The 25,920-nt window shown below is 39.2% G+C and overlaps 1 protein-coding gene across 21 annotated transcripts in view; it reads right to left on the reverse strand.

The window, feature by feature from the left end:
* Nucleotides 1-25,920, reverse strand: part of nrxn1 (neurexin 1) — a 919,306-nt gene that overhangs the window by 396,609 nt on the left and 496,777 nt on the right. For all 21 annotated transcript variants that reach the window (XM_031902195.1, XM_031902194.1, XM_031902198.1 and 18 more), the window contains one exon: nt 18,009-18,128. In XM_031902195.1, coding sequence (XP_031758055.1) covers nt 18,009-18,128 — 120 coding nt within the window. The remainder of the gene's footprint in view (nt 1-18,008; nt 18,129-25,920) is intronic.

Here is a 25,920-nt window from a genome sequence, read left to right on the forward strand (position 1 = left end):
TAACCAGCACTGGATTTCAAACCCGGGCGCCCCCGCGCATGCGCAAACAAACCCACCTCCCCCGTGCCGCGCCAACGCGCCCCATTGCTCCGTATGGGAGCAAAATGTCACAATTTTATTGCGGCAGGACGGTATGCCGCCCCTAAATTTCTGCCGCCCCTAAATTTCTGCCGCCCTAGGCCCGGGCCTTTGTGGCCTCGCCACAAATCCGGGCCTGAAGGTAACCCAGTCATTTTAAAACAAACCATGTACAGTAGAAGTTTATGTGGTTTGTACTTTTCTTTATTTACAAGTCCAATCTCCTACATTTGTATAAAATGGTGGTTTTGCTGTTACTGCTGTTGTGCCGCCTTCCACGTCCTCTCTAGATTCAATGGGCCAAACACAACAGTGCTCCTGATAGGGGGCAGTTCAAATACCCAGTGCTTTATTTATGTATACCAGAGACTAAAATACAAATGCTGATTGCTGCTTTTTATTTAGATTTGTAGTCCCATGAAAATCATATATCTATGACTGCCTATCAACTTTTGCTATTAAAGTAAAAAAGTACAAGCTAGAACGCTATATTTTTTCTGCAGAAAGCTTTACCATACATGAGTAAAGAGCCCTAGAAGCTCCCTCTGTTTGTTTAAGATAGCAGCTGCTATTTTAGCTTCCTGTTGCTGCTAGAATAGATAACACATTCTGACGGGAGGGGGAGTGACTTCTTATGGGAGGGGGGAGCAGGAGAAGGGAGAGAGCTGCGCAGACTCAGGGAATGAAGAATTTTTCTGAGATAGGAAGTGAGATACCAAAGAACATGTTTACACAAAAAAAACCCTAGAAATCCTGTGTTTCTTTTGATAGAGGACTCTCCTGTGAGTGCTTATGGCTGTATTTACATAGACCTTTTCTGATAAAGCATACTTTTCACCTTTCTTTCTCATAAAGGCAAGTTAAATATCCCTTTTTCCAAGTGTTGAATGGGTTTGATTCATGAGGGGACCTAAAAATATCTCACTGACTGATGAATTACCAGCTTAGACTAACCAAATTGCATAGCAACTGGTTATATGAATTTATCTAGTGTTAGTGCTAAAAGGACCCCTCGATAAATAAAGCATTAAACCTATCACAGGTTAACATTTTCTTGCCATGGTGAAATAAAACCTAACATGGAAGAAACCTAAATTCTAGCCTCTTCTAAGATCTTATGCCAAGTCACATTAATCTGGAGAAAATGTCAAACCAATATGTAAAAAAGGTTAGTTCACTTAACATTACTTACGTACGTGAAAGACAAAAGCCAAGTCTACAAAAGGGTAGGCATTCGAGCTCTGCGTGACTGCGCGGCTAGTGGGAGTGCAGTTTGTTATTCTTAATTGATTTTTATGATGCTTTCGGCAAAATGTAACATGCATATCTTTTACAGCTCTAATAGTTTTATTGCCACTGTGAGGATTGTGCATAATTTCGTACAAAAAAAAGCATATGTGGAAATAATATGATACCTTTTGGAAAATCACTGGAGTGGATTGCTATGGCTTCCCAAGGTGCGCTGGCAGAACACAGTCAAGATAATTATTACAAGCTTGTTGCTGCCTGACATTTTTTTTTTTTCCGGGGAAATGCACAAGGTACCAAAGGATGTAGTTTTAAAAAAAAAAATGATTGTAAAAAAAAAATCTGCAGGAGATGCCAATGGCAGAAAAGGCTTTTCTATTTATGCAACGATGGTCATTTATTTGAATTATATTCTGTAAGACAGGGGTCTCGTGAGCTTCTCACTCGTGAGCCACAGTCAAATGTAAAAAGACTTGGGGAGCAACACAAGCACCATAAAAGTTCATGGAGGTGCCAAATAAGGGCTGTGATTGGCTATTAGGGGCCCCTATGCACCCTATCAGCTTACAGGGGCTTTATTTGGTAGGAAATCTTGTTTTTATTCAACCAAAACTTGCCCCCAAGTCAGGAATTCAAAAATAACTACCTGGTTTGGGGGCACTGAGAGCAACATCCAAGGGGTTGGGGAGCAAAATGTTGCCCCTGAGACACTGATTGGGGATCACTACTGTAAGAACATCAGATATATCAAATATATGTTTGAGACTATTCTCTTATTCACACGATAGGAACATGTCCGCAAGTGCATTGAGCATAGTGCAATGTTAAGCACAATCACAGTTTGTTCCCCCCACAATGCAGCATTTTCCCCCAGAGTTCCAGTGTCATTGTGGTCGAAAGGGGCAATTGCAATGTGCCTACCAAAATTGCATACAATCGCACACAATTGTGCCTGCACATGATTCTTTAGGAGCAGGTGTGCTGTGCCTATTGACGCTGGGGGCAAAGGGAACCCCGGAGCTAAAGTCTGGTCAGGAGGTGGTGGTTAGGGATAGCATTGTTTCTAGATAGCTAATGTGAACAACATTATATACAGTATGTGATTCACCTGGAACTACAACCATGTCCAGTCAAGAGGTAATTCAGCTGAATCCTAAACCAAATCCTGCATTTAGTCCAGGCCTAATTATAACATAAGATGTTGGGACTAAATTGTTTTTTTTTGAGCAAAGTGTGGGGATGGCAACTGAACTTGCAGATGGGGTGCATTATTTCGAATGATATGGCACATCTATATGGGGCACGAAAGGTGATAGAACAGCATAGATGTTTGTACATTTAGGGATGCATCAAATCCACCATTTTTGGATTGGACTGAATACTGAAACAAATCTAAATTCCAATTTGCATTTTCAAATTTGAACAATATGCCCCATAATCCTGAATGAAAACATGTTGTCTTTTATCGTCCCTTTATGGGTTGAATTCAAGGTGACCGACTTACTTGGCCAAATTCGAATCCTATTAAACCTGCTGATATTCAGTGGAATCCCAAACCTACATTTAGTGCAGGCCTAGTTATAACATAAGACATTGGGACTAAATTGCTCCATTGTAGTTACCTAGAGCTACCAATTAGATATTATCTTTAACTTTCTAATTTATGTCAAATAGATGAATTGCAAAATGGTTACTATGGATAACTAACTATTTAACAAGGGCTTCTCCCAGATCTAAAAGCATTAATATGAACACACATTTCATGCACATTGATACCATTCATAAAAGGTACTTGGGCCCATATACTCTGGTTGCACTTGCACTTTTCAAGGCAGAACCCTGAAATTACATCTACACTGGGCTTGGTTGTTGTTCCAGGTGAATCGCACACATAAGCCATTCACATTGGCTGGCTAGAAGTGATGCCATCCCTACCATGAAAACATTTGCCACAATTTGAGCTTGATGCAATGGACACAACTTGCAACATGCGCCTTTAAGCTGTAATTCTGCATTTTTGCCAAAAACATGGCTATTTGAGTCCAAAAATTGCCCTTTGCACCTTGTGTAACGATCATTAATGAGCCTTATGATTTTCTAGCTCAATCAAATGCTGTTCTGTATGAGAAAGCAATGAGACCAATGTGGTGAATTCTAATCTGACCATGTGCAGACACATTCTGGTTCGCATCCAATGCCCCAGCAGTTAGTAATTTATATTTTCATAGCTTTGGGGAAGGTGACAGCCATCAGCAGCAAAACTTTAGTCAAGTGACTGCTCATAGTTGCTTTCCCCGCAGTGAAAATTCACCACGGTCAGTTTCCTCAACAGCAGGCAACAGCTTTCAGAAAACTTTAATTGGCTAGAACAATTTAGAGACCTTTCTATCGTAAATGGAACCGAAGCTACGAATATAGCATCTTTCCAAAATTTTAACCATTTCTTCAAGACCTACTGTACGTGTACCGACTTCATACTACATATATGTAAGGAAAGGCAACAGGGATGGAAGGGAGTTTTCTTGTACTGTATATGGAAGCAAAAAAACAAACTGCATGGGTTAATTAGTGTAATCATGAGGTAACTCGACACTGGAGGGCTTTCAAATAGCCAGATTCCCAATCAAACGGCTCACCTGACACTCTCTAATGAGCTCCATAGGCAGCTATTGAAATGAGTTTAGACAACTTTACAGTGGAGAATATATAGCTGAAGGTTGCTTCCTGTGAACATTGCTCAGGGATCCATGAAAAGAAACAAATAGACCATTCCCTATACTATATCAACATTTTAGGGCACCTAGTAAGCCACAAAATATACTATTGACTTAAATAGCATGGCTAGGTTTGCCATAGACCCTCCATCTGGTTCAAACAGTCAGAACAGAACCCATCAGTCTTTTCATTATGAAATCTGAGTAAAGTGTGTAGTTTTAGTCCAACACTGTTGAGTCTGGAATCTGTTGCCACATCATTGTCACAGGGCTCCATGTAGACATTAATAAATGTATTGCAATTGTAATCCTTTCTGTATTAGTGCAATGTGCATATCTTAATTCAATTTGTGGCTGAGTCGCAGACCAATTTTTCATGATTCAATATGACAATGGATTGGATTTGATACAATGAGCTTGCAAATCTAATTATTTTTACATTGTAGCTCCATAAGAACCTTCAGTGTTTGCTGGGTCATCAATATGCTGATAATTTATTGGTGTAAAACAAGGAAAGAATTTCCAGTAGCCATGGGACTTTCCTGCTCCATCTTCTCCTCGTTCTTACCATGAGAGGAAGATGTGCATAGCGGAGTGACCAGTCAAGCTCCATTTTGATGTGTTACTAGTTTAGAATTAAAAAATGGACCTCACCCAGATGACATACCCAGAGATATGGATATTTGATAAAATAAACTTTGTAGCCACCATTTATTGAATTAAATAATCTTAACATTTAAGTTCATGCAAAAAGTTGTATTCAGGGCCAGAACTATGGGTTGAAATCAACTAGCTCCTTCTCAATTAGCTCCTTCTCAACTAGCTCCTTCTGAATTGCAGAATGTCATAGAATATCATTGTCTATCTCTTACTTAAAATGACTTTACTGTGAATCTTAAAGGAGAACTAAAGCCTAACTAAAGAAGTAGTCTAGAAATGTTGTACATTATGTTTGGGTTTCTGTACCAGCCCAAGGCACCCACAGCCCTTTAGCAGGGAAGATCTGTGCCCCCAAAGATGCCCAAGTAGCCCCCCATCTTCTTTTCTGCTGATTCCCTGTACTCTGTGCTGCTGTCACTTACCTGAGCTTAGGGACCCACTCACAATATATTGTTTATAGAATATAAATGTCACAATATACTGTATATATAGAATATAAATGTAACAGTATAAGGCTGATTAGTTATTCACTTTGATTCACATAACATGACAAACCATCAGAATATAATAATCAGACCTGTAGCATCAGTTTATATGACAGTTAAACCTCATTTTCTGCTTGATAATTTGTGACAACCCCTTAGCTCAGCTTCTCTACAGCTGCTCAGAGCCCACTGAGCATGTGCGCTAAGTTCTAACATAATCCAAGATGAGAAGCTCCTGTGACAACTGTAAAGACCTGTATCATTACTACTATAGAGATGCCGAAATTTTGGCTACAGCAGTCAGTTTAGTATATAAAACATGGCATTTATAGCCATATTTAATTTTAGGGTTTAGTTCTCCTTTAATAATGCCTTTAAAACAGAAAAAGCCATGTGGACACTTTCCTGGAAATTAATGGGACTCTAAAGTTATGTGTTCAATAATATATACAATAAACTCCAATAAAGTAAGAGCTAGAGTTTTCTGGATTATCCAGAGGATATGCTCTTGTGATCAGATTCCTATCCACCATCACCCAAGTGGCACCATGTGCTGCATTATTAGCTGTAGATGCAGAAGTTTCCTGCTTTAATTTGAGTTTTAGAAATAAAAGCTGCGCGTTTGGGACGGCAATTTAAAATCACAGATCTGCCAGACTCCAAATACAATACACCATGCTCCTTGGATTAAAGATATTGTCAAGTGAAAGCTCTGGATATATTCTATTCAAATCTCAGAGACACTTCTCTTATATCAACTCTATGCCGTATTGACTTTTTTTTTTTTTGGTTTAGCCTCTTCTGTTGCTGAAAAGCTGCTTTGATTTGATATGAATCTGCTGTCCAGTATCTGATTACCCGCTACATTGTGCCTAGCGTTTTTTCATGTTAAGGTTCACGTTCAATCTTGCACGTCCTGGCTTCTTTCAACAGAGCCGCAAACATAACGGGCTACGAAAATCTAATACACAATATTCTCGGCACAGTGCGAAGCAGAAACCCAGGTAGGCTAACTCTTTAATAGCTGTAACCTGCTGACTGCTGAACAATAGATACATGGCAATATAGTGCATTCCGCACAACAACCATTAAGATAATTACAAACAGAAAAGAATTCCCAATAACCATTATTCACGTTTCTAATGTTTGGGGCCCAGCAGTAAAGAACATTACAATAGGTCAGTATATTGAATAAACCATGAGGTGTTGCAAAGCTTTGCAAATATAACCCGATGTATATCGCTTTATTTCTCAAATGAACTTTAAATTATTCATTTTAAAGGCACATGTGCGCTGGAAACGTGAGAAATGCAATGGCGAGCACCTTCTTCTTTTGGAATGCAATCCTACAGATTTTAATTAGTCTCTTACTTAATATAGATCTGGAGCGCTTGTTATTGAAAGAATTATATTGTTAATATTTCTCTACATTGAAATCAGACTTTTTAAACTGATCATCATAAAAAAGAGATTCTTTGTTGCACTCTTAAGGGCTCATTAACTTGCATCAACATGCTGTCCTCGCACTTTCATACGGTTGTGTTTGGTGCCGCCATCTTCCCCCTTCCTTGTAATCCAAATTTCAGTCGGTTGCAACTATTGACAAAGAGGAACCGTGGAACTACTGCTACCACCGGACCAAGAAGTAGCTCCATGGTTCCCACAGTTGCCTGCATCAATCACCCTAGCATAGCTGCAATGAAAGAGTAGGGCACACGGATCACAAACCAAATGCTAGAAATGAAGACAACAAGGCTTAACATTTTTTTTACTACAATTGCATCTAAATTGTGTTGACGTGCAAGCGCAACTGCATTGATTTTAATGCATCAGCTGTAATTGTGTCATGTGCATCTCCCCTTAGCAATGGCAGTTATGCCGGAATCATAGAGAAAAGATTGTGCTGAAATTGTACTCAGCCCACTGAACTTGCTGTGTAAGTGACCTCTTTAGACACAGGTCTTTGCATTCCAGAATATTGTGCAAAGACCTGTGTATTTCCCATGTATTCAGAACCACCTGCATTTGGGAGCACTGTATTTTTGAAGAGTGACACATGGGTAGCCCCTTTTGATGCTCCATGGCATTCAGAGCACCATCAGGTCCAAGGTTCTTGTAAATCCTGTACCAACTGCCTGTGATAAGCATTGAATACTAGGGTCCCTTGCATCCCTGTATGCTCTGCTTTGTACCATGAGTTGGACTTAATATGCACAAGGTGTAGAGTACAACAAATCCCACAAATACACATGCTCAGTGGTTGGGATCCAATGTGGTCCCTTAACCTGTGAGCAAAGAATAAAGGGGTAATTTATTAAGTAGAGTGCAGGGTGCAAAATAAAAAAAAGACTGATGCCACCATGTTTGTCATACTTTGTACTTTGCACACTGCCCTGCATTTCTTTGAATTTGTGTCCTACTAAATAAAATGAAGAGTTCTGTCTGCATTTAGCTGTACTGTATTCAGGAGGGGTGGGCAGGGTGAGGCATTTAGATTTACATTTAGACTCAGTCTGGCAATAAGGGCACGGTCAGACCCCAAATTTAACTGCTTTTAGAAAGCGCATTAAGGGGCAAGCTTTTGTATCCTTAAGTGCTCTAGCATTTGCGTCTGGGGTCTTAGTTCGGGTTCAGTTCCACTGGCTTAAAGTTCTAGGTTTAGGCCATTACAGAATCTGACCTAAACCTAGAACCTCTATGTTTTCTTTCAAGTCCCCTGGTTTGAAAACCTAGAGGTTCTATGTTTAGGTCTAATGTTGTAAGTATTATGGCATGTCCAATTCAGAAGAATAAAAAAATATTGGCTCAATTCTATTCCTTGAAACATTTTAGTCTGTCATTATTCTACAAGGTAAAGGAGTCCGACCGATAGGGTCTTTTTTCATTTTAAGCACTTTGCCTTTATGCTGTGCTTGTTGAAAATGCAAGTTTTCAATAAAACAAACTATTTAGCCATATGGAAACATAATTAGTGGGATATGATATGTCCTTGTTGCTTAATAAGAATTATTTGTATATATCTAATAAACTCAGATTAAGGTGCAATTATTTCTGAACAAGCTTACTTTTTCGTCTACTAGTTGTATCTTTACAATTAATATATCATTTTGGTGTGGATTTAGGGCTGTGGGACATTGCTAAATTAATCTGAAGAGAGAAGTAAACACCATAGTCATTTTATGTTACCCCGGGCTTTTGAATAAAATCCATGCAAAAATAAATTTAGCAACAGGAAATCTGGTGCGTTTGCATTTTTATTTGTTATCTTAATTTACAGTGCTCTCCGTTCGGTCTGTGTTCAATAGATGTAAATTTATTATGTAATTATGTCTAAAAGAAAGTCATTTTTTTTCTTTGGGTTTTCAAGTAGTCATGTAATTATCACTATGGGGAAGAACGAGGGACTGAACTATCTGAAACGTCGGGGAGTAATGTAATGAAAGCCGCAAAGTTTGCTCGTGGTTTAGTAACCCATGGAAACCAATCAGCAAGTTGGATTCATTAATTATAGTATAGCAAACATCTGATTGGTTTCAATGTGTTATTAGAACCAGTTCAAACATTTAGCAGTTTATCTGTTCTAATACACTAGTACCTATGGTACCACTGATCATAAAATACTATGGGTGGCTGCAGTCATTCATGTGGACAGCCTTGCCTTGAAAAGATTTCCTACATTGCATAACACCCTTGAGTTCAGTGGCCTGGTATAAAATACTCACTTGGTCTTGTCTTGTGTATGGTAACATGTCTCCACAATCTGATTGCTGATATTGCAAACCACTAAATAATTTACAATAGGACTACATCAATCAGTGTCAGTCTGTTGAAAACATCTTAAGTGCTTCTTTTTATAGACTCTGGAGCAAATATCCTCAAATTGTGGAACTGCCCCCCATGAAGCAGTCTTTGGGCCACCAGATTTAGGGATGAAAGTTTATTTTTGTATTGGACATTCCTGTATCTACAGCTTAATGGCTGCATTTAGAATATAGTTATATAGTGATATCAATTATATCAAATCATTGTAATCTGGGGGGTAAACAATTTTTTTATGAGGAAGGAGTCCTGGAATCCAAAATGTCTGAAAATTTGAGATTTTATACCTGATTGGTGAGCCTGAAAAGAAATGGTTTTGGTTATGAAGTGGATAACCAAAGCTTATTGACCTGTTTCTATTTATGGAGGGTCCCCCTGATCAATACAGTGCTTTCTGCATTTAGCTGCACTTTATTCCGGAGGGGTGGGCAGGGTAAGGTACTTACATTCAGTCTGGCACTAAGGGCACAGCCAGACCCTAAATTTAACTGCATTTAGAAAGGGTTTACATCCTTAAATGCTCTAGCATTTGCGTCTGGGCTGTTAGTCTGGGTTCAATTCCACTGGCTTAAAACCTAGAAGCCTAGAACCTCTATGTTTTCTTTCAAGTGCCCCAACTGTTTTGGTTATGAAGTGGATAACTTCAAAGCTTATTGACCTGTGTCTGTGGATGGTCTGAGTGGAATTGCATCTTCTCACATTTCCGCATCTGCTAATGCACCATTAAAACAAGAAGAGGCATTGGTAGATAAGATTTCTGGATCTGAATTGAGCTTTTATGGTAGCATTTAGGTAAACTGCCTGACTGAGCTTGGACATGTGTGGCCACCTTAACATTGGTAGTGATGCCTTGGTAAATATATATAGAGAGAGAATTATTAAAGAGTTAAACAATTAATGAATTCTTGCTTTAGACTGTAACACAGAAGGAAGCCTCAGCTATCTTCACTAAATCGCGATGACTGGTTCTTGATTTCAGCTTGCATCACAAAACCAATAATCACAGCATGGGTATGATGCGAATTACACTTTGGTTTAATTAACTTTACAGTATTACATGAAATAGACATTTTTAACACGCGCCCTTCACATAAGTAACTTAAAAACATTACTTAAAACTTTCACAAATATAGGATTAATTTCAATCTGCGCGACTGCCGAGCTTTTATCAATAAAGAACACAACGTTCTTTCCAAAACATCTTGTATTTGGGGAGTTGTAAAATCTACGAGTTTAAACATTAGGCTGGATTTACTGCTCAATATATTTTTTTCCCAAACAATTTGAGCCGTGTTTTCTATCTCAGTGGTTGGCACATAATTGGTTGTGCAGCATAAGCTTCCATCCTCCAAACAGAATCCCGTCGTGTAGCTGAGTTTCATGCAAACATGGGACCTGTTCCTTAATGGAGGCATCTGAATTACAACCTACTTGTGCACTTGTCTGAAGACAAATCTAATCACAATACAAATAACTGAATTCTAGATCTTGTTTCATAAAAAAAATGACCTTAAATACGGTATATTTTTTTATATGTGCAATGGGAACAGTTGTTTATTCTTGAATTCCATGCAAACACCTGTATAAAACTGCAAAAGGGCCATAGAGTAAAGACTTCTGTTGGGTAATTAAATTGTGATTCCAACAGTATTCGCTATGTAGGTTGCACTGAGGTAGACATGAATGAATAATAAAACTTCATAAAAATCTTCAGCAATAAGGTAAGGTTGATTTGCTGGACTGATTCAACCATAAGAAGCTTCTGCTGCCAGACTGCTTTCTAAAGCTGTGATCAGTGATGCGTTATGACAATAGCGGCCTTTCCAGCTCGCGTCTACTCAGCAGGTTGACGGGCTTCCCCAACTGACACTGTGCCTTCACATGTTAATAAGCATTAAGAATTTATAGAAGAGGTTCTAGAAAGCAAAGATGGGTTGCCCAAGCCCGAAGGCCGGTTATGTTGGAATTAGGTGAATGCTTATGTTCATTCATTTGTATAGCACTGCAACAACTATGAGCTGATAGAATGGGCATTGCACACCCAAACAGAAAAGTTATTTTATGCCAAAAACTAACTTTCTACACTAGTTAGTAACTTGCTATTGTAAAAAAAAGTGTTGCTGCTATTGTAATAAAGTGTTCCCTTGTGAAAAAAGCTCCAGCACATTTAGCTGTGACCTTTAAAATAGCACAATTAAAAATGTAGATGATTTTTAAACTTCTCAGAAAATCTCAGCACTTCCAAAATGCTTTCTTTTGCTATGTCCCAGTGACAGCAGGCATGTTTAACCCTCTGCCTTCATACAAAGAGACAGAAACTAGGATAGAATTACATACTGCAATTCTTAGGGCCATGGTAGACGTAGAGATTAGTCGCCCGCAACAAATCTCCCTTGTTGCGGGCGACTAATCACCCCGATATGCCATCCCACTGGTTTGAATGTAAATCACCGGTGGGATGGCATACGCGGCGACACGGTTTCCTGAAATTGCGGAAGTTGAGGAGGAAACTTCTGTGATTTTGGGGAAATTGCGGCACCGCATATGCCATCCCACTGGTGATTTACATTCAAGCCAGTGGGATGGCATTTTGGGGAGATTAGTCGCCTGCGATACGGGAGATTTGTCATGGGCGACTAATCTCCCCATGTGCCACAGCCCTTATACTGATAAAAAAATCATTTTCAAAATAAATGCATTCCATGCAAGGAGGGGAAATAATACAGAAGAGGTGCAATGAGAATCACAATGAGACAGTAACTAGTAATAATTTGCACCCCATTGACACTAACAAAAATGCAAATGCAACTTTCATGCAATTTGCCAAGGAGGCTGCGAATTAGTGTGTGCATTGGGGAATTGAGCATAAGCTGCAGTGCCTGATAATAATGAACATAATGCTGGGTTGGGGGGTAAAAAACATGGCAATTTGCATCTGTTTTTGGAATTTGGATACTATACGTGTGTTCATAAATGAGAAGCTGGAAATCCAAGTAATACACCGGCTACTTATTTAATGCACCTCTGCTATGAAGGCTTATGAGCTGGGAGGCAGGGGGCAAAGTGCAAAAGAATGGGCACTAGCAGACATTTTTATGCACCCTTGATAAATTGCCAAAAGTGTTTGCATTCTGTTTTTTAGCACCCATGAATACAGTACTGCATCATAAGGGGCATTGTATTCCATTGTATTCCAAGACAGGTATGGGGCATGAGTAGGAAAACCTACATACCTACTCCTATGACCCCTTAGAAATACACTACTGCCTAGGGTGGTGTGAGGTGGGAGGAGGCATGTCTAGCAGCGCTGAAGTCATGAGGGGAGTGGGTGTGGAGATATGTACATTTCCTCCTTTGCCCCTCTCCCAATCCCCTAACTTGCATGTCATTTTGATGTCCAAATCAGGGAGTGGTGACGGACACAGGACATCATGGGGCCTATATACGTACCACCTGCACTATGGGCAGGGCTAGCCTGTGAGCGTTAATGATGCGCTCTGCACCTTGAGCTGAATTTTTTGTCCGGTGCAAGTTGCAGAGTGCAGCACTAACCCCGCTGCAATTGGATGTGAATGAGTATTAAGGGGCACACTAAGCTCTCTGGAGTTCTAAAGGTGGATTAAATTGTCCCCAGGTTTTGTAATAACTACAACACGTTCTAAAGGATTCTACGGTTTTTATGGGCACTGCTTCACTAAAAGACAACTGTAGATTTTTGTGTGTTGCTTTGTATTGTCTCAGTTGTACTCACACATGAAGGTTTTGTGAGCAGTCAGTTTTCATACAGATGCACAGAAACCATCCCTTTAGCTTTCAGCTATCCAATGATAGGGCAGCAGACTGGACATACTTCTTTCACATACCTTAATGAATGAATGATTTTCAATAATTAATAGCTATGGAAGAGCAAGTTTTACAAACCTACCTGCAATGTTTTACTTTACCAACTTCAGGATATTGGAACCACATGAAAAATACAATCTGTTTCTAAATCACTAAATAATAGTATTATAAAATGAAAGCCTTAGCATAATAATATCTGACAATGCTCACTGCGGGCATGTGTCATGGAAGATGCCTCTGTCAGCCTCTGTTAAATGCATAAGAACATGTCAACAAAAACTACATTATAGTTTTGCCTTATTTCACCTGTATTTAGTTTAAGATATCTTAATTCTCCATAACACTCTCCTACTCCCTGGTCTTACCTCTGAAACAACCTGCTTCTTCCTAATAAATTCATTCTTATGGTCCCTTTTAAGCATGGCTTACATGTCTTTACATACAGTATGTCTTCATATGTACCTGGTCATCTCCATTGATCTCTCAACTTTGAGCGACCACATCCACTGCCATCTTAAACCTCTTTTCTCCACCTGTGCCTTATACATGGAATTCCAAACCTGAATTCCTCTGCAAGTATGTCTTATTCATCTTAAAACTAAGCTCAAGTCCTACCTCTTGGATCACTAGTGCAGGTCCTGGTCCAGTCTTGACCTTTATTGGCTTATTCCAGTATGTAAGTTGTATTTAAGTTACCCACGCACTTAGATTGTAAGCTTTATGAGACAGGTACCTCCTTTCTGTTGTATCTTGTACCTCATAGCACTTGAAAGCATGGAAAGGGCCTTCACATATATCAACAAAGAAAAGGCCTATTTTTTACAAGTAATTATCCTATTTCTAAACAAACACTTACATGATGCCTATAGATAGAATTCTCTATGCATATATTTGCACAATAGCTGAAAGCTTCCTGCAATTATAAAATAGCCCACATATGTTTTGGAGTTTAGCAAATCAATCTTTTAAAGTGCTAAAAAAACACATGCATAAATATTTATAACTAATATCTTCTGAAGCAAACAATATGGCGGCCATTTGCTTGTATTCTTGTACTTGTAGGACAGTAGCAGCTAGGGAGTCAGTGTTTTTAGATCATTACGATATGGTTAATAGATCATGGGAAAGCCCAATGCAATGAGTGTAGCCCAGCAACTTACAGTTATCAAAAGTGTGGCCGATTTTTCCAATGATCCAGTAACCATACCCCACCATGAATGTTGCATTGCAGTAGCTGAGAATCCGCCGTGCTGTATTTTTACATTAATGCATTGTGACAATGTTATGATGTTGCTTATTTGCTGTGTCAGATCAACAGCCCTCATCTCAGTAAATATGACATTAAAGTCAGCAACATGTTCCACCCATTACATATGGACCGCAGCACCACAGATAAATGAAATGTGATAAAACAAGTCTGGTATAATGCGAAAGAGAACAAAAATGACGCTTTGTGTTTCGCTGTAATAGTTTCCAGCACTGCTATTATACAAATTGAAAGTCTAAAGAAAACAGCTTTCGCTCTGCAGCCTGCTGTTCCTAATACTAAGGATGCCCAACTTTCTGTTTGCTACGCTGCCTCCAAAGGCAGGAAAATAGCTTTCATAAAACCTTAAATTAAGACTGAAAAATACATCCCATCCCTTCAGGAATCTCCCGCAGTGCATTTAGTGAATAATACGAAAAAACATATACATATCGATGAGTCTATGGTTATAAATATAGCAAATTGCAGGATATATATTAGGGGTCACAGGCTATAAGAAGGACTGTTGATTATGTCATTTTTGATTTAATTTTGAGACTGGGGATCCTACAGGATCCCTGTTTCCTTGTTACTTGCAAGCCTAATGACAGTCCTTGTAAGCACTGGATCCATAATCCTGGTGGCTGCTGGGATTCACAAATTATGGTCATTTCCTGTAACAAAGAAAGGGAAAAAGACTGCACTCCTTCTCCAATAAAACTGTAGTCTCTGTGGGTGGTTGCTGTGATGAGGGGTGGGCCAAGCCGACTGGGCGTCCTAGGCAACCCGGTCAGCCACCTCGCCCCCCCCCCCCGGGGGCTTTAGCACGCATAAGCGGGCGGTTCACAATGCGATAGATCATTGCCCTCACCGCTAATGGCAAGCAGTGGGCGCAATGACAAAGATGGAGGACTAGGGGTCGGCAGGAGAGGCTGCCTGGCGTCCCCCAATCGTTGGGCCCTAGGCAGCTGCCTCTTCTGCCTACCCCTAGTTCCGGCCCTGGCTGTGATACAAAAGGCCTAACGCGATGAGGGACTATAACTGAAAACGCGTCATGCCTGTTGTATAACAATAACCAACCATGGTTTTAGTTAACTTATAAAATACAATTTTTATTGGAGAAGGAGTGCTCACTTTTTCCCTTTCTTCATTGGTGTTGATTATTGAATTGCATTATTGGAGCACTGCGTTGGATTGGTGGACACCTATCTCCTCTGGTCTTCGATGCTTAAGGAAAGTGCAATGAAGGGGGTGAGCCTACACGGGCATTATTTTTCTTCTTTTTTATTGTTTCAAATTTCATTTCTGTGCCTTTCATGCATGCTGGTTCAGGTTATAGCATAGCTTATATGAGGGGTATATAACAGTTATTATCCATCCACAACCTGTTAATAATACAGTCACACAGCCACCAATATGACATTGTTCTGATGCTGTGACATCTCAGAAGAGTGTGAAAAAGATCAGCGCAGCACATATTCCCCTCCTGATTGGGTAGTCAGAATGGCGGCGGCCATATGAGTAGTGAGGATGACAGCCTCAGTGAAGGGGCTTAAGTTCTGGGTATGGGTTACCAGATAAAGTAGAACAAGCATATGGCTGCTGGTAGATGTTATACTTCACCATTAAATGATTATTTACTGGTCTTATATGACTAATAATTGGGTCCCTCAAAAGATCTTTGACCCCAAGTCCTGCTACCAGTAAGGATAGATTCAATGATGTTAATGACATAATTAAACTTTGAAGCCTTTACTATCAACGTTGTGTGGTCCAAGACAGCAGTTCTAGACTTTAGATACACGTGCCCATGTAGACCACCACCACCACTACTGCATTCAATCCATCATGCCTTCTTTTGAGATTAATGTAGTCATTCTTAAAGCTCAGCTATGTAGTTATAAACTACAGTTCCCAGCATATTCAGTAAGTAGTTGACTAGGGACTAAGAGCCTCTTAAGGGGGACAACTTACTACGGCATTAAAGGGGACCTGTCATCCAGACATAAAAAACTGTATAAGAAAAGTTCATGAAACCCAAATTCTCTTTTTTTTATTAAATCACCCATACCTGTTATAAATATATTTAAAAATCTGAGCTGTCAATCATATATTGTCTGCCCTGCCTCTATGCCGCAGGCATAGAGGCGGGGCAGGCAATATATGATTGACAGCTCAGATTTTTAATTACAATTACTTAAACTTTCCATTCAACACTTCCTAGATATCACCTAGATGGCAAACACGTGCAATTTTGGGGTGATAAAAATCTTGCCTTAATAACATTGTCTACAAAATGGGGCCGGCCTGCGGCATAGAGGCGGGTCAGGCAATATATGATTGACAGCTCAGATTTTTAATTACAATTACTTACACTTTCCATTCAACACTTCCTAGATATCACCTAGATGGCAAATGCATGCAATTTTGGGGTGATAAAATTCTTGCCTTAATAACATTGTTTACGAAATGGCGCCGGCCTGTCGGCTATGATTGAAAGTTCAGTAAAGTTTATTTTGCTAAACTAACATGACAGAAAAGGATTTGGAATTATTTCTTAGGGTGACAGGTCCCCTTTAAAGTACTAAAGTACATTTGTATTTGATACAATGTACCTTTAAGTTATTGCAGTTATCAACCGATTCAAGGACCAAATAAAGAACAATGTAAAAATACAACTTACAGCTAATAATATGATATTTCATAAAGTTTTTACAGTTATCTTTTTTCAACACGGCCTTTTAGAACAGAAAATTGTACGTTTTACTGCTACGTTAAGGATGTACGCCACCTTTTCAGAACAAATAAACATGACCCCTCAGTCTCGGTAAAAATGTCAACTACATTAAAGGCAATCGTAGTAAAAATATATGACTTTTTTATGTGATCCTGTACAGCTAGGGGTTTTGGCCTATTTTATTAGATCCCGTGTAGCATTTAATAAACTGTGGACATATTAAATTAACATCATGCACAACAGCAGAGGTCACTGATATATCGGTTCCTCATCAAATTGCATTTCTCTGCCAGGAAGGGCAGAAGCCGGGACAATGCATCTATTTATTGCTATGAATCAGCTCAGGTCAAAATGGGCCCTGTATACATCACATGACCTTGTCAAAAACTAGAAAATGCAATTTAAAGGCCTCTGCAAACAGTTTTATTTAAAAACTCTTTATAAATAAAAAAAAACTTACCTTTACGGAGTTCTTTTCCATTGAGCAGTATCAGTCATGTCACATATAAAATAGCATCTCATACAGTACACATTGCATTATATTTGCCCTTATTAGCACAGTATAGTCCCATTTCAATTAACGTGCATAAAATATAGATAACAAAAAAAAAAGTCAGGTCACGTCTGAATAAAGTGAATATTTTCTTACGCTAGCTTTCAAATTTTAATGTGCCCTTGGGGAAATAGGAAATGGTCCTAGAAATATGGTTTTAAAATTAAGTCAGAGCTTTAAAAAAAAAAAAAGTCCAGATCATTCCTGGGCACAGGCAAGTGAAATATCATTTTATTTGAATCTATTCTTCATGGGCTGTCTATGTAACTGTACAGTGGCCGCGAACAAGGCTTGCCAATTATTTCTTAGTGCAATATTTATAACCGTTAAATTAAAATCCAAGAACAAAAAAAAAAAAACAGTGTTCTATTATTTAAAGAAGGTAATAGTGTAATGAAGCAGCTTGAATATAAGTTGGCTGCATCGGAAAACAGTCTTAATGTTTGTGTTTATTCTCGTTATAAAAAGCTTGATTCATTTATAAGAATTCAAGTCTGTGTTTTAGGCTATAGTGCTGTCTAACAGTCTGACTGTAAATGTACTACACAATGCAACTGAAAACTCAACGTTCCGATTGTGCCCGAAGCCACAAGCTCTTTAGAAAAGGCAACCACAAAGTACTCACGGTCATTGCACAGAGGTCCACGGAATGAGGTCATGCTACAATCACAGCTGAATCCGTCCCATTGTTGCAAGCAGACGCCTTGGTTTGCGCAGGAATCTTCTTGACATGTTGTGCTGGGGCCTAATTGAAACATACAACATGGGCTTGCTCTTTGAACGATACAAACATTGATATTTTTGCAACACAAGATTACATACAAGACAGTAGTTGCCAACACCTTTCACTGTATCTCTTGCCAATGCGTACATTGGGTTCTGTCTTCTAAATACAAGGAAATGCAGTTCTCTTGAAGGGTAGTTGGTGCTGAGATTTACAAGAAAAAATGCACCAAAATGAAGTGGATGTTTAATCAATCTGTTTCAGAAATGGCTCCTGTTTTTCAATTGGACTTTTGAGGAATTTATGGAGGAATGTAATAAAACTTGCAAATGGAAAAATTTTTTGTACAAATAACAAAAATTGGCATTTTGGAATGGAATATTAGTGATGAGCGAATCTGTCCAATTTTACTCCAGCAAAAATTTGCGGAGGTGCTGAAAAATTTGCAAAATAGTGGAAAATCCATGTCTGCCGAAAAAAATTTGCTTATTAGAGATGAGCAAATCTTTTACAAGATTTGCGAAACGGAGAAAAATTAGCAAAACGATGAAAAAAGCACGTAAAATTTTTTCAATGGTCAACAATTTTTTGTAAAACAATCTGCCAATGCCGAAACGTGGAAATTTGCCACAAATCCATGCCTGGTAATTTATTTTGCCCATCACTATTGCTTATCACTATGCAACATAATTTAGAACTAAACATTGATTATGTCCCATAGACTCCATTTTACACTAATAATTCTAATTTTTAAAAATTACTTCCTTGTTTTTTTCTAATAATAAAACAGTACCTGTACTTGATCCCAACTAAGATATAATTACCCCTTATTGGGGGCAGAACAGTTCTATTGGGTTTATTTAATGGTTAAATGATTCCCTTTTCTCTGTAATAATAAAACAGTACCTGTACTTGATCCCAACTAAGATATAATTACCCCTTATTGGGGCAGAACAGCCCTATTGGGTTAATTTAATGGTTAAATGATTCCCTTTTCTCTGTAATAATAAAACAGTACCTGTACTTGATCACAACTAAGATATAATTACCCCTTATTGGGGGCAGAACAGTCCTATTGGGTTTATTTAATCTTTAAATAATATGTCAGTAGACTTAAGGCATGGAGTGCCAATCAAGAACCCCAGGTCCTGAGCATTCTGGATAATGGGCCCAAAACCTGTAGTGCAATTTTAAAGATCTGGTTGAAGGTGGTGCAAATATATGCACTTTCTCAGTTTGACTACAAACACAGGTACAAATAACACAATTCAAAAAAGTTTTGCCACTGGAGGAGGGGTCACTAAACATTTTGTGGGTTCTTTAAACCAGTATAAAATATATATGCAAAATTGTTTGCATATGTTTTCTGTTAATGACTTCAACTACATTTATTATTAAATTATTACCTCCCTCCAACCAACTAATCCATGATGCGAGTTATGTGCAGGTCAACCTGTAACTTTCCCTAACTAGTGATGAGTGAACCTTTACCGTTTTGCTTCGCCGGAAAATTCACGAAACTACAGAAAAAATTGCTAAATGGCAAAAATTTAAAAAACGCATTTGTTGCGGAACTTTTTTTATGTGACCGCGCCCATTTTAATGCAACCACGCCCATTTTGTCACAACTGTGCCTATTGTTACGTGCCGGCGACTTTTTTTGGCACGTCTCGCCGAATTTTTGCAGAAGTTATGTGAAACAATTCGCCAGTGTTGCAATGTGGAAATTTGCTGCAAATCCATGCCAGGCAAAAATCACTCATCACTATCCCTAACCCACCCCTTTCCAATTTTTTCTCAACCCAGTTCAATATCTCTCAAAGATTTTACCACTCACGCCCAATCTGTCCTTATGACAACATCAGAGATTGGTTAGGTATAGATGGTTACATCATTGAGGGGACTGGGCAGTATAGGCAGAGACTTCATCAGGAGCTGGAAGCCCTGCAAGAAGTTGGGTCCATGCTTTGTGGTAGATTATGGGCCTGAACTCACTGACTTCCAAGTAAAGCTGTGGCCCTGCAGGTTTCAAGCAGACCTATACATCACTGCAGAGAATGCAAAGCTAATAGAAAGAACAATGCAGTAAAAATTGATGGGCTGTGGGAGGATGTGTATCTTTTCAGCCCAATTTCATGATGCAGAATTCCAAGAAGCCTGAATGATTTGTTTGCAGCAGGAAAACATTTTAAACGTGTCAGGTTGAAGGAATATAGTAATAAACCATTTAAAATCCTAAAAAATGCTTGAATGTAATGAATTTCTGAAACAGATAACATTCACTACAATTTGGGCATCTTTTTATAGCAATGGCAGCCCCCATTTCATTAAATAACCACACATTTATGTCTAGATTCCTGCTTGTGAGTATTTAGATTTTTGGATGAAGGAAAGAAAACACATTGGTATTTACATCTTTAATAAGAGAACAAAGAGAAACTGTGAGCTTTCCTTAACCCTTTAACTGCCAGCAGACCCAGCCACTCAGAGGATTGCTGTTGCCTAGCAACATTATTCCCATTCAGATGAATGAACCCGTGAAACAGAGAAATTACATCACTGGTAACTTTTTTTTCATCATTGACTTAGATTCTACAGTCATAGGGTTAATAAAGACTCTAGGTTGTTGTCAGTTATAGGGTTATAGAGTTCATCTACTTGCTGTACGGCAAACAATAAGGGATGTTTAAAAATGTTGGCAAGTATTGCTTTTTTGTGTACTTGTATCATTTGTGTTCAGATACTGGCATGCCCAACTGTGAGATAAAACAGAGGAACAAAGTTATTTCCACCTCTAAATCTGGATCATGTGAAATAAAGAATGTCAAATTGTATGATCAAAGCAGTAAGGCTATCGCTGTAAATACAAAATCAAGACTGAAAGCCTTAATGCGGAATAGAATAATCATCGAGGGTTTGCACTGAACTGTTTCAAAACAGATAAAAGGAGAAGGCTTACATGGGAGGAGACACCTTTAAAGGGAAACTATCATCTGAAAATCAAAGGAGGTCAGATAATTATTTAAAAAAACCTGTGGTTTCAATGAGAATCAATAAAAGTAGACATATTTGAAACAGAATTAATGATAAGTTTCTAACGCCCTTTGCTAATTTATAGTTAGAAGTAGAAAGACAATGGTTTGCCAGAAATATATAAAACATTTATGGACAAATGGAATCTTTTTCACATTGAAAAAGGTATTTTGTTCAGTAGATATAAAGAAGTCTAGCACTACTGGTAGACAGTTCCAGGCAGGACTAGTGTTTCTGGGCCATGCCCCCGATGACCTGATGAAAGGGCATGCCCCCCATAGTTGTATTTGATTTTCAACACAAAAACACGAGGGACTTGTCTATGAAGATTTTCATTCATCCAGGTCATGGTATATCTAGTATAAATAAATTTGAAGCAACTGGACTTGTTTAGTAATCATTGAAGACGTTTCACTACTCATCCGAGCAGCTTCTTCAGTTCAACTGACTGGTATGGGAAGTCCTCAGCATATATACTCTTCCACTAATCCAATCACAATGGCACTATGTAACTCTTCAGAAAGGTGACATCTGAAACTCACAGAGGTGTGAATGCTGTGGAGTTACTTTGAAAGGATTACCCAAGTATCATGCAACTCTTCAAACAGGTGTTACTTGTTAGAGTTGCATGAATGGATGTGTGAAGAGTTCTGAAACTGCCGGGGTACAGATGTTAGAACAGCATTGTATGTAGCAGACAGATGGTGTTGAAGTCCCCCGCCTCTGTTAAGGGATGGTTTCTCCACTTTGACATGAATGGCCTCTTTTACACCTCTTTCAAACCAGCGGTCTTCTTTGTCCAAAATTTGGACATTGCTATTTTCAAAGAAGTGTCCCTTGTCTTTTAGGTGTAGAAAGACAGCAGAGTCCTGGCCTGTAGTGTTCGCCCTCCTATGCTGAGCCATTCGCTTAGAGAGCAGTTGCTTTGTCTCACCAATGTAAAGGTCTGTGCACTCCTCGCTACACTGGACTGCGTATACAACATTGCTTTGTTTTTCCTTTGGTGTTGGCTCCTTTGGGTGTACAAGTTTTTGTCTCAGTGTGCTTGCTTTTTTGGACTGTTTGATATCCATTCAAGAGGGGGGTATCTTGAAAACAGAAGTATACAGGAAACCCACTCACACGGATCAATATCTGTTGTTCGATTCCCACCATCCGCTGGAACACAAACTGGGTGTCATTAGAACTCTACACCACAGGGCGGAAAGTGTAACAACTGATACAGAGTCCAAGGACAAGGAATGTAAACATCTCAGAGGAGCACTGAAAGCTTGTGGCTACCCAGACTGGGCCTTTGTCAAAACAAAAGCAACTAAGCCCAACAGGAACACCAAAAGGAATAACCGTCCTGAGGCAGAGAGAAGGCGCAATATAGTCATCCCCTATGTAGCAGGAGTGTCGGAGAAACTCAGGAGAATTTTCAACAAACACCACATCCCTGTGTTTTTCAAACCTAGCAACACACTGAGACAAAAACTTGTACACCCAAAGGATCCAACACCAAAGGAAAAACAAAGCAATGTTGTATACGCAATCCAGTGTAGCGAGGAGTGCACAGACCTTTACATTGGTGAGACAAAGCAACTGCTCTCTAAGCGAATGGCTCAGCATAGGAGGGCGAACACTACAGGCCAGGACTCTGCTGTCTTTCTACACCTAAAAGACAAGGGACACTTCTTTGAAAATAGCAATGTCCAAATTTTGGACAAAGAAGACCGCTGGTTTGAAAGAGGTGTAAAAGAGGCCATTCATGTCAAAGTGGAGAAACCATCCCTTAACAGAGGCGGGGGACTTCAACACCATCTGTCTGCTACATACAATGCTGTTCTAACATCTGTACCCCGGCAGTTTCAGAACTCTTCACACATCCATTCATGCAACTCTAACAAGTAACACCTGTTTGAAGAGTTGCATGATACTTGGGTAATCCTTTCAAAGTAACTCCACAGCATTCACACCTCTGTGAGTTTCAGATGTCACCTTTCTGAAGAGTTACATAGTGCCATTGTGATTGGATTAGTGGAAGAGTATATATGCTGAGGACTTCCCATACCAGTCAGTTGAACTGAAGAAGCTGCTCGGATGAGTAGTGAAACGTCTTCAATGATTACTAAACAAGTCCAGTTGCTTCAAATTTATTTATACTAGATACACGAGGGACTTGTTCCCCATTGCAACTGCCTTGGAGTGCCGGTACTTTGTTCTTCTTGTCCATACTGGTTACAACCACCAAAGGGAAAAATGAAGAGCATTCCTTATTTATACTCATTCCCAATATCAACCCTGGCAACTGTTCTGTCATTGTGAACCAATACTTAGATGCTGCGTTCCAAATAATGTATATAATGCGTGATCAAGGTGAAGGATTATGAAGGTGGATACTACATGAGGATTCACACCTGAAGACCAATGGTAAAACAATTATGAACTAGTTATTTGCTCTGTGGGCCAAGCTCTAAGTGATATTGGACAGTTTAATCAACTAATACTAGTAGTGATGAGCGAATCGCGAAACGCATTTGTCGTCCGTGTCTTTTTTTGTCGCCCGCGTCTATTTGTTGACGCAACTGCAACATTTTTTTACACGCCCGATTTGACACGACCGCGCCCTTTTTAACGTGACTGCGCCCAATTTGACGCGCGACAAAAAAAAATCCGCGTGACAAATTTTTTCCGTGGCAAAATTTCACTGAAGTTTCGCAAAACAATTCGCCAATGGTGAAATGCGGAAATTTGCAGCAAGTCCATGCCTGCCGAAAAAATTCGCTCATCACTAAGTCCTTAACCTATGATGAGGAAGCATACCTGGTAATATTAGTTTCTGTAAGAGTCGGAAAATACACTGACAATAAAAGGGTTGAAAGTTATGCCCTTCTTTGGGGGTTATGCTACTTCTTTGATGAGACTTTCTGTCTGACATTATAAATCATCATTTGGCCAAAAACATAAAAAAGAGGTAAAGGAAACACCTGAGATGAAGGGTTCATCATTCCTTTGTTTTCCAGTACTAATGACAATGTCTATTAGTAGTCTATATAACTCCTATATTTTTTCAGAAGATAGTTTCCCTTTAACCAAGTAATGGACAGACAATTATATCAGGGTTCCCCATGTGCATTGGGTTTCAGTCTTGGGTAAAACACACAGTGCAATCTACCTTGCAAGTCAGCTTTCATCAATGCAACTTTGAAGGCAAAAATAACAAAAAAAAAGTAAAATGTATTAAATCTCAGTAAGCGATACAGCAATGGAAGCAAACACAGAAAGCAGTCACAATTCACGGCATGCAGCATTGTAAAGAAAGACAAAACTTCAATGTAAAGCAAACAAATTAAAGATAACAGCCATAAATCTCAAGGCAAAGCAAAATGAGAAAGTGGTAATTTGCGAGTATTTTTCTGCAAATATAAAAGGTTAATTGAGCTGATGATATGTAATGAAGGGAAATTAAAAGGTTTTTTTTCTTGGTTTAGAAATGAATGCATTAACAAACTGAATGCATGGCTGCACCCTGACTAGCCATTTGTCATGTTTAGATTCTGTGCACTCTACGCTCTCTTTAGCACAGATTATCCGTCTCCAGTTTTCACTTCTTTGAGCTCTTCGCAGTGCCTGGTTCAATTAAGACCGTAACCCATATTAAGGCTGTGAATGACCTTTTCAATCAATTATGGGACAAACACATATTTACTTCTGTTTTAATGATCTGCCCACAAGGATGTGGTGTAATGATTAGATATAAGGGTCCTTTTAAAGACATCAAGAAGCTTTTGAGTCAGCTTAAATAGCAGCCCACTTGGATAGATGTAGCCAGTGTTATATAGGTTTAATATCTCAGGATATATCAGCTACTTATCACTGCAGGCATTTGCAAATTGACCAGGCTAGGAAGGAGGTAAGAGAAGTACGCAGACATAAGGAAAAGGGGCGTACCTTAGAAGAGTTAATAGTAGGGGTCCACCTGAAGTTGTTTAGGGTGGGTATGTTACCCTGGAGTGGGATACTTGTCACAGCAGTGGGTGGTGGAGGGGAATGCTTGCCAGTGTTTTAGGGAGTTGACGTTCCCCTGCTAAGTGGAGTTTAGTTAAAACCAACTTGGGTATTGGTCCTAGGAGGTAAGTGGCTGAAGTGAGGCTTGCATTGGCTTTACTTCCCCACCCATTCACGGCTGCGGTGGGTGGTCAGCATGGCCGCCAGCCTGTTCACCTCTGTGGAGTTCTCAAAAGTATTCCTGTGGAGTTGGCAATGTCAGCTACAAGTTATTGTGTTACTGATCAATGTGTTAATAAAGCTGGACTGTCAGTATGTTTATCTGAGGAGAAATTTTGGGTAGTTGAGAACCAGTTGGTTTTGTTATGTTTATTGGGTACGACCATCAGCCTTGATTCTGCCCTAGTCATTCTGTTTGTTAACAGCCATTTGTCCTGCTATGACACAATCCTTTTATAAGTAGGGGTGCTCTTCTATTGATGTCTTCTATTGAAGTAAGAAATATGGATGCTCCCAGTCATACGCATGAATCAACTGATCTAATAGTATATTCAGTGGCCTATTCTAGTTATTTTAGTTTTATGTGACAATGTCAGTTTAGTTGTGCTTTTGCTCCCTGGATATCTGATTTGGCATCACTAAGTAGAATTATTCTGAACAACGAAAGGAACTTGCATACAATTAAGGCATGTATACTATTTTATCGAGCCACAGGCTGGCTTTTGAGGAAGCTCAATGTTTGGGATGGGATAATCTTCCCATCCTTTTTCCCTTTCTGACAAGGAGTAGG

The sequence above is a fragment of the Xenopus tropicalis genome, chromosome 5, assembly GCF_000004195.4.
Source record: "Xenopus tropicalis strain Nigerian chromosome 5, UCB_Xtro_10.0, whole genome shotgun sequence".
NCBI classification, from domain to species: Eukaryota; Metazoa; Chordata; class Amphibia; order Anura; family Pipidae; genus Xenopus; species Xenopus tropicalis.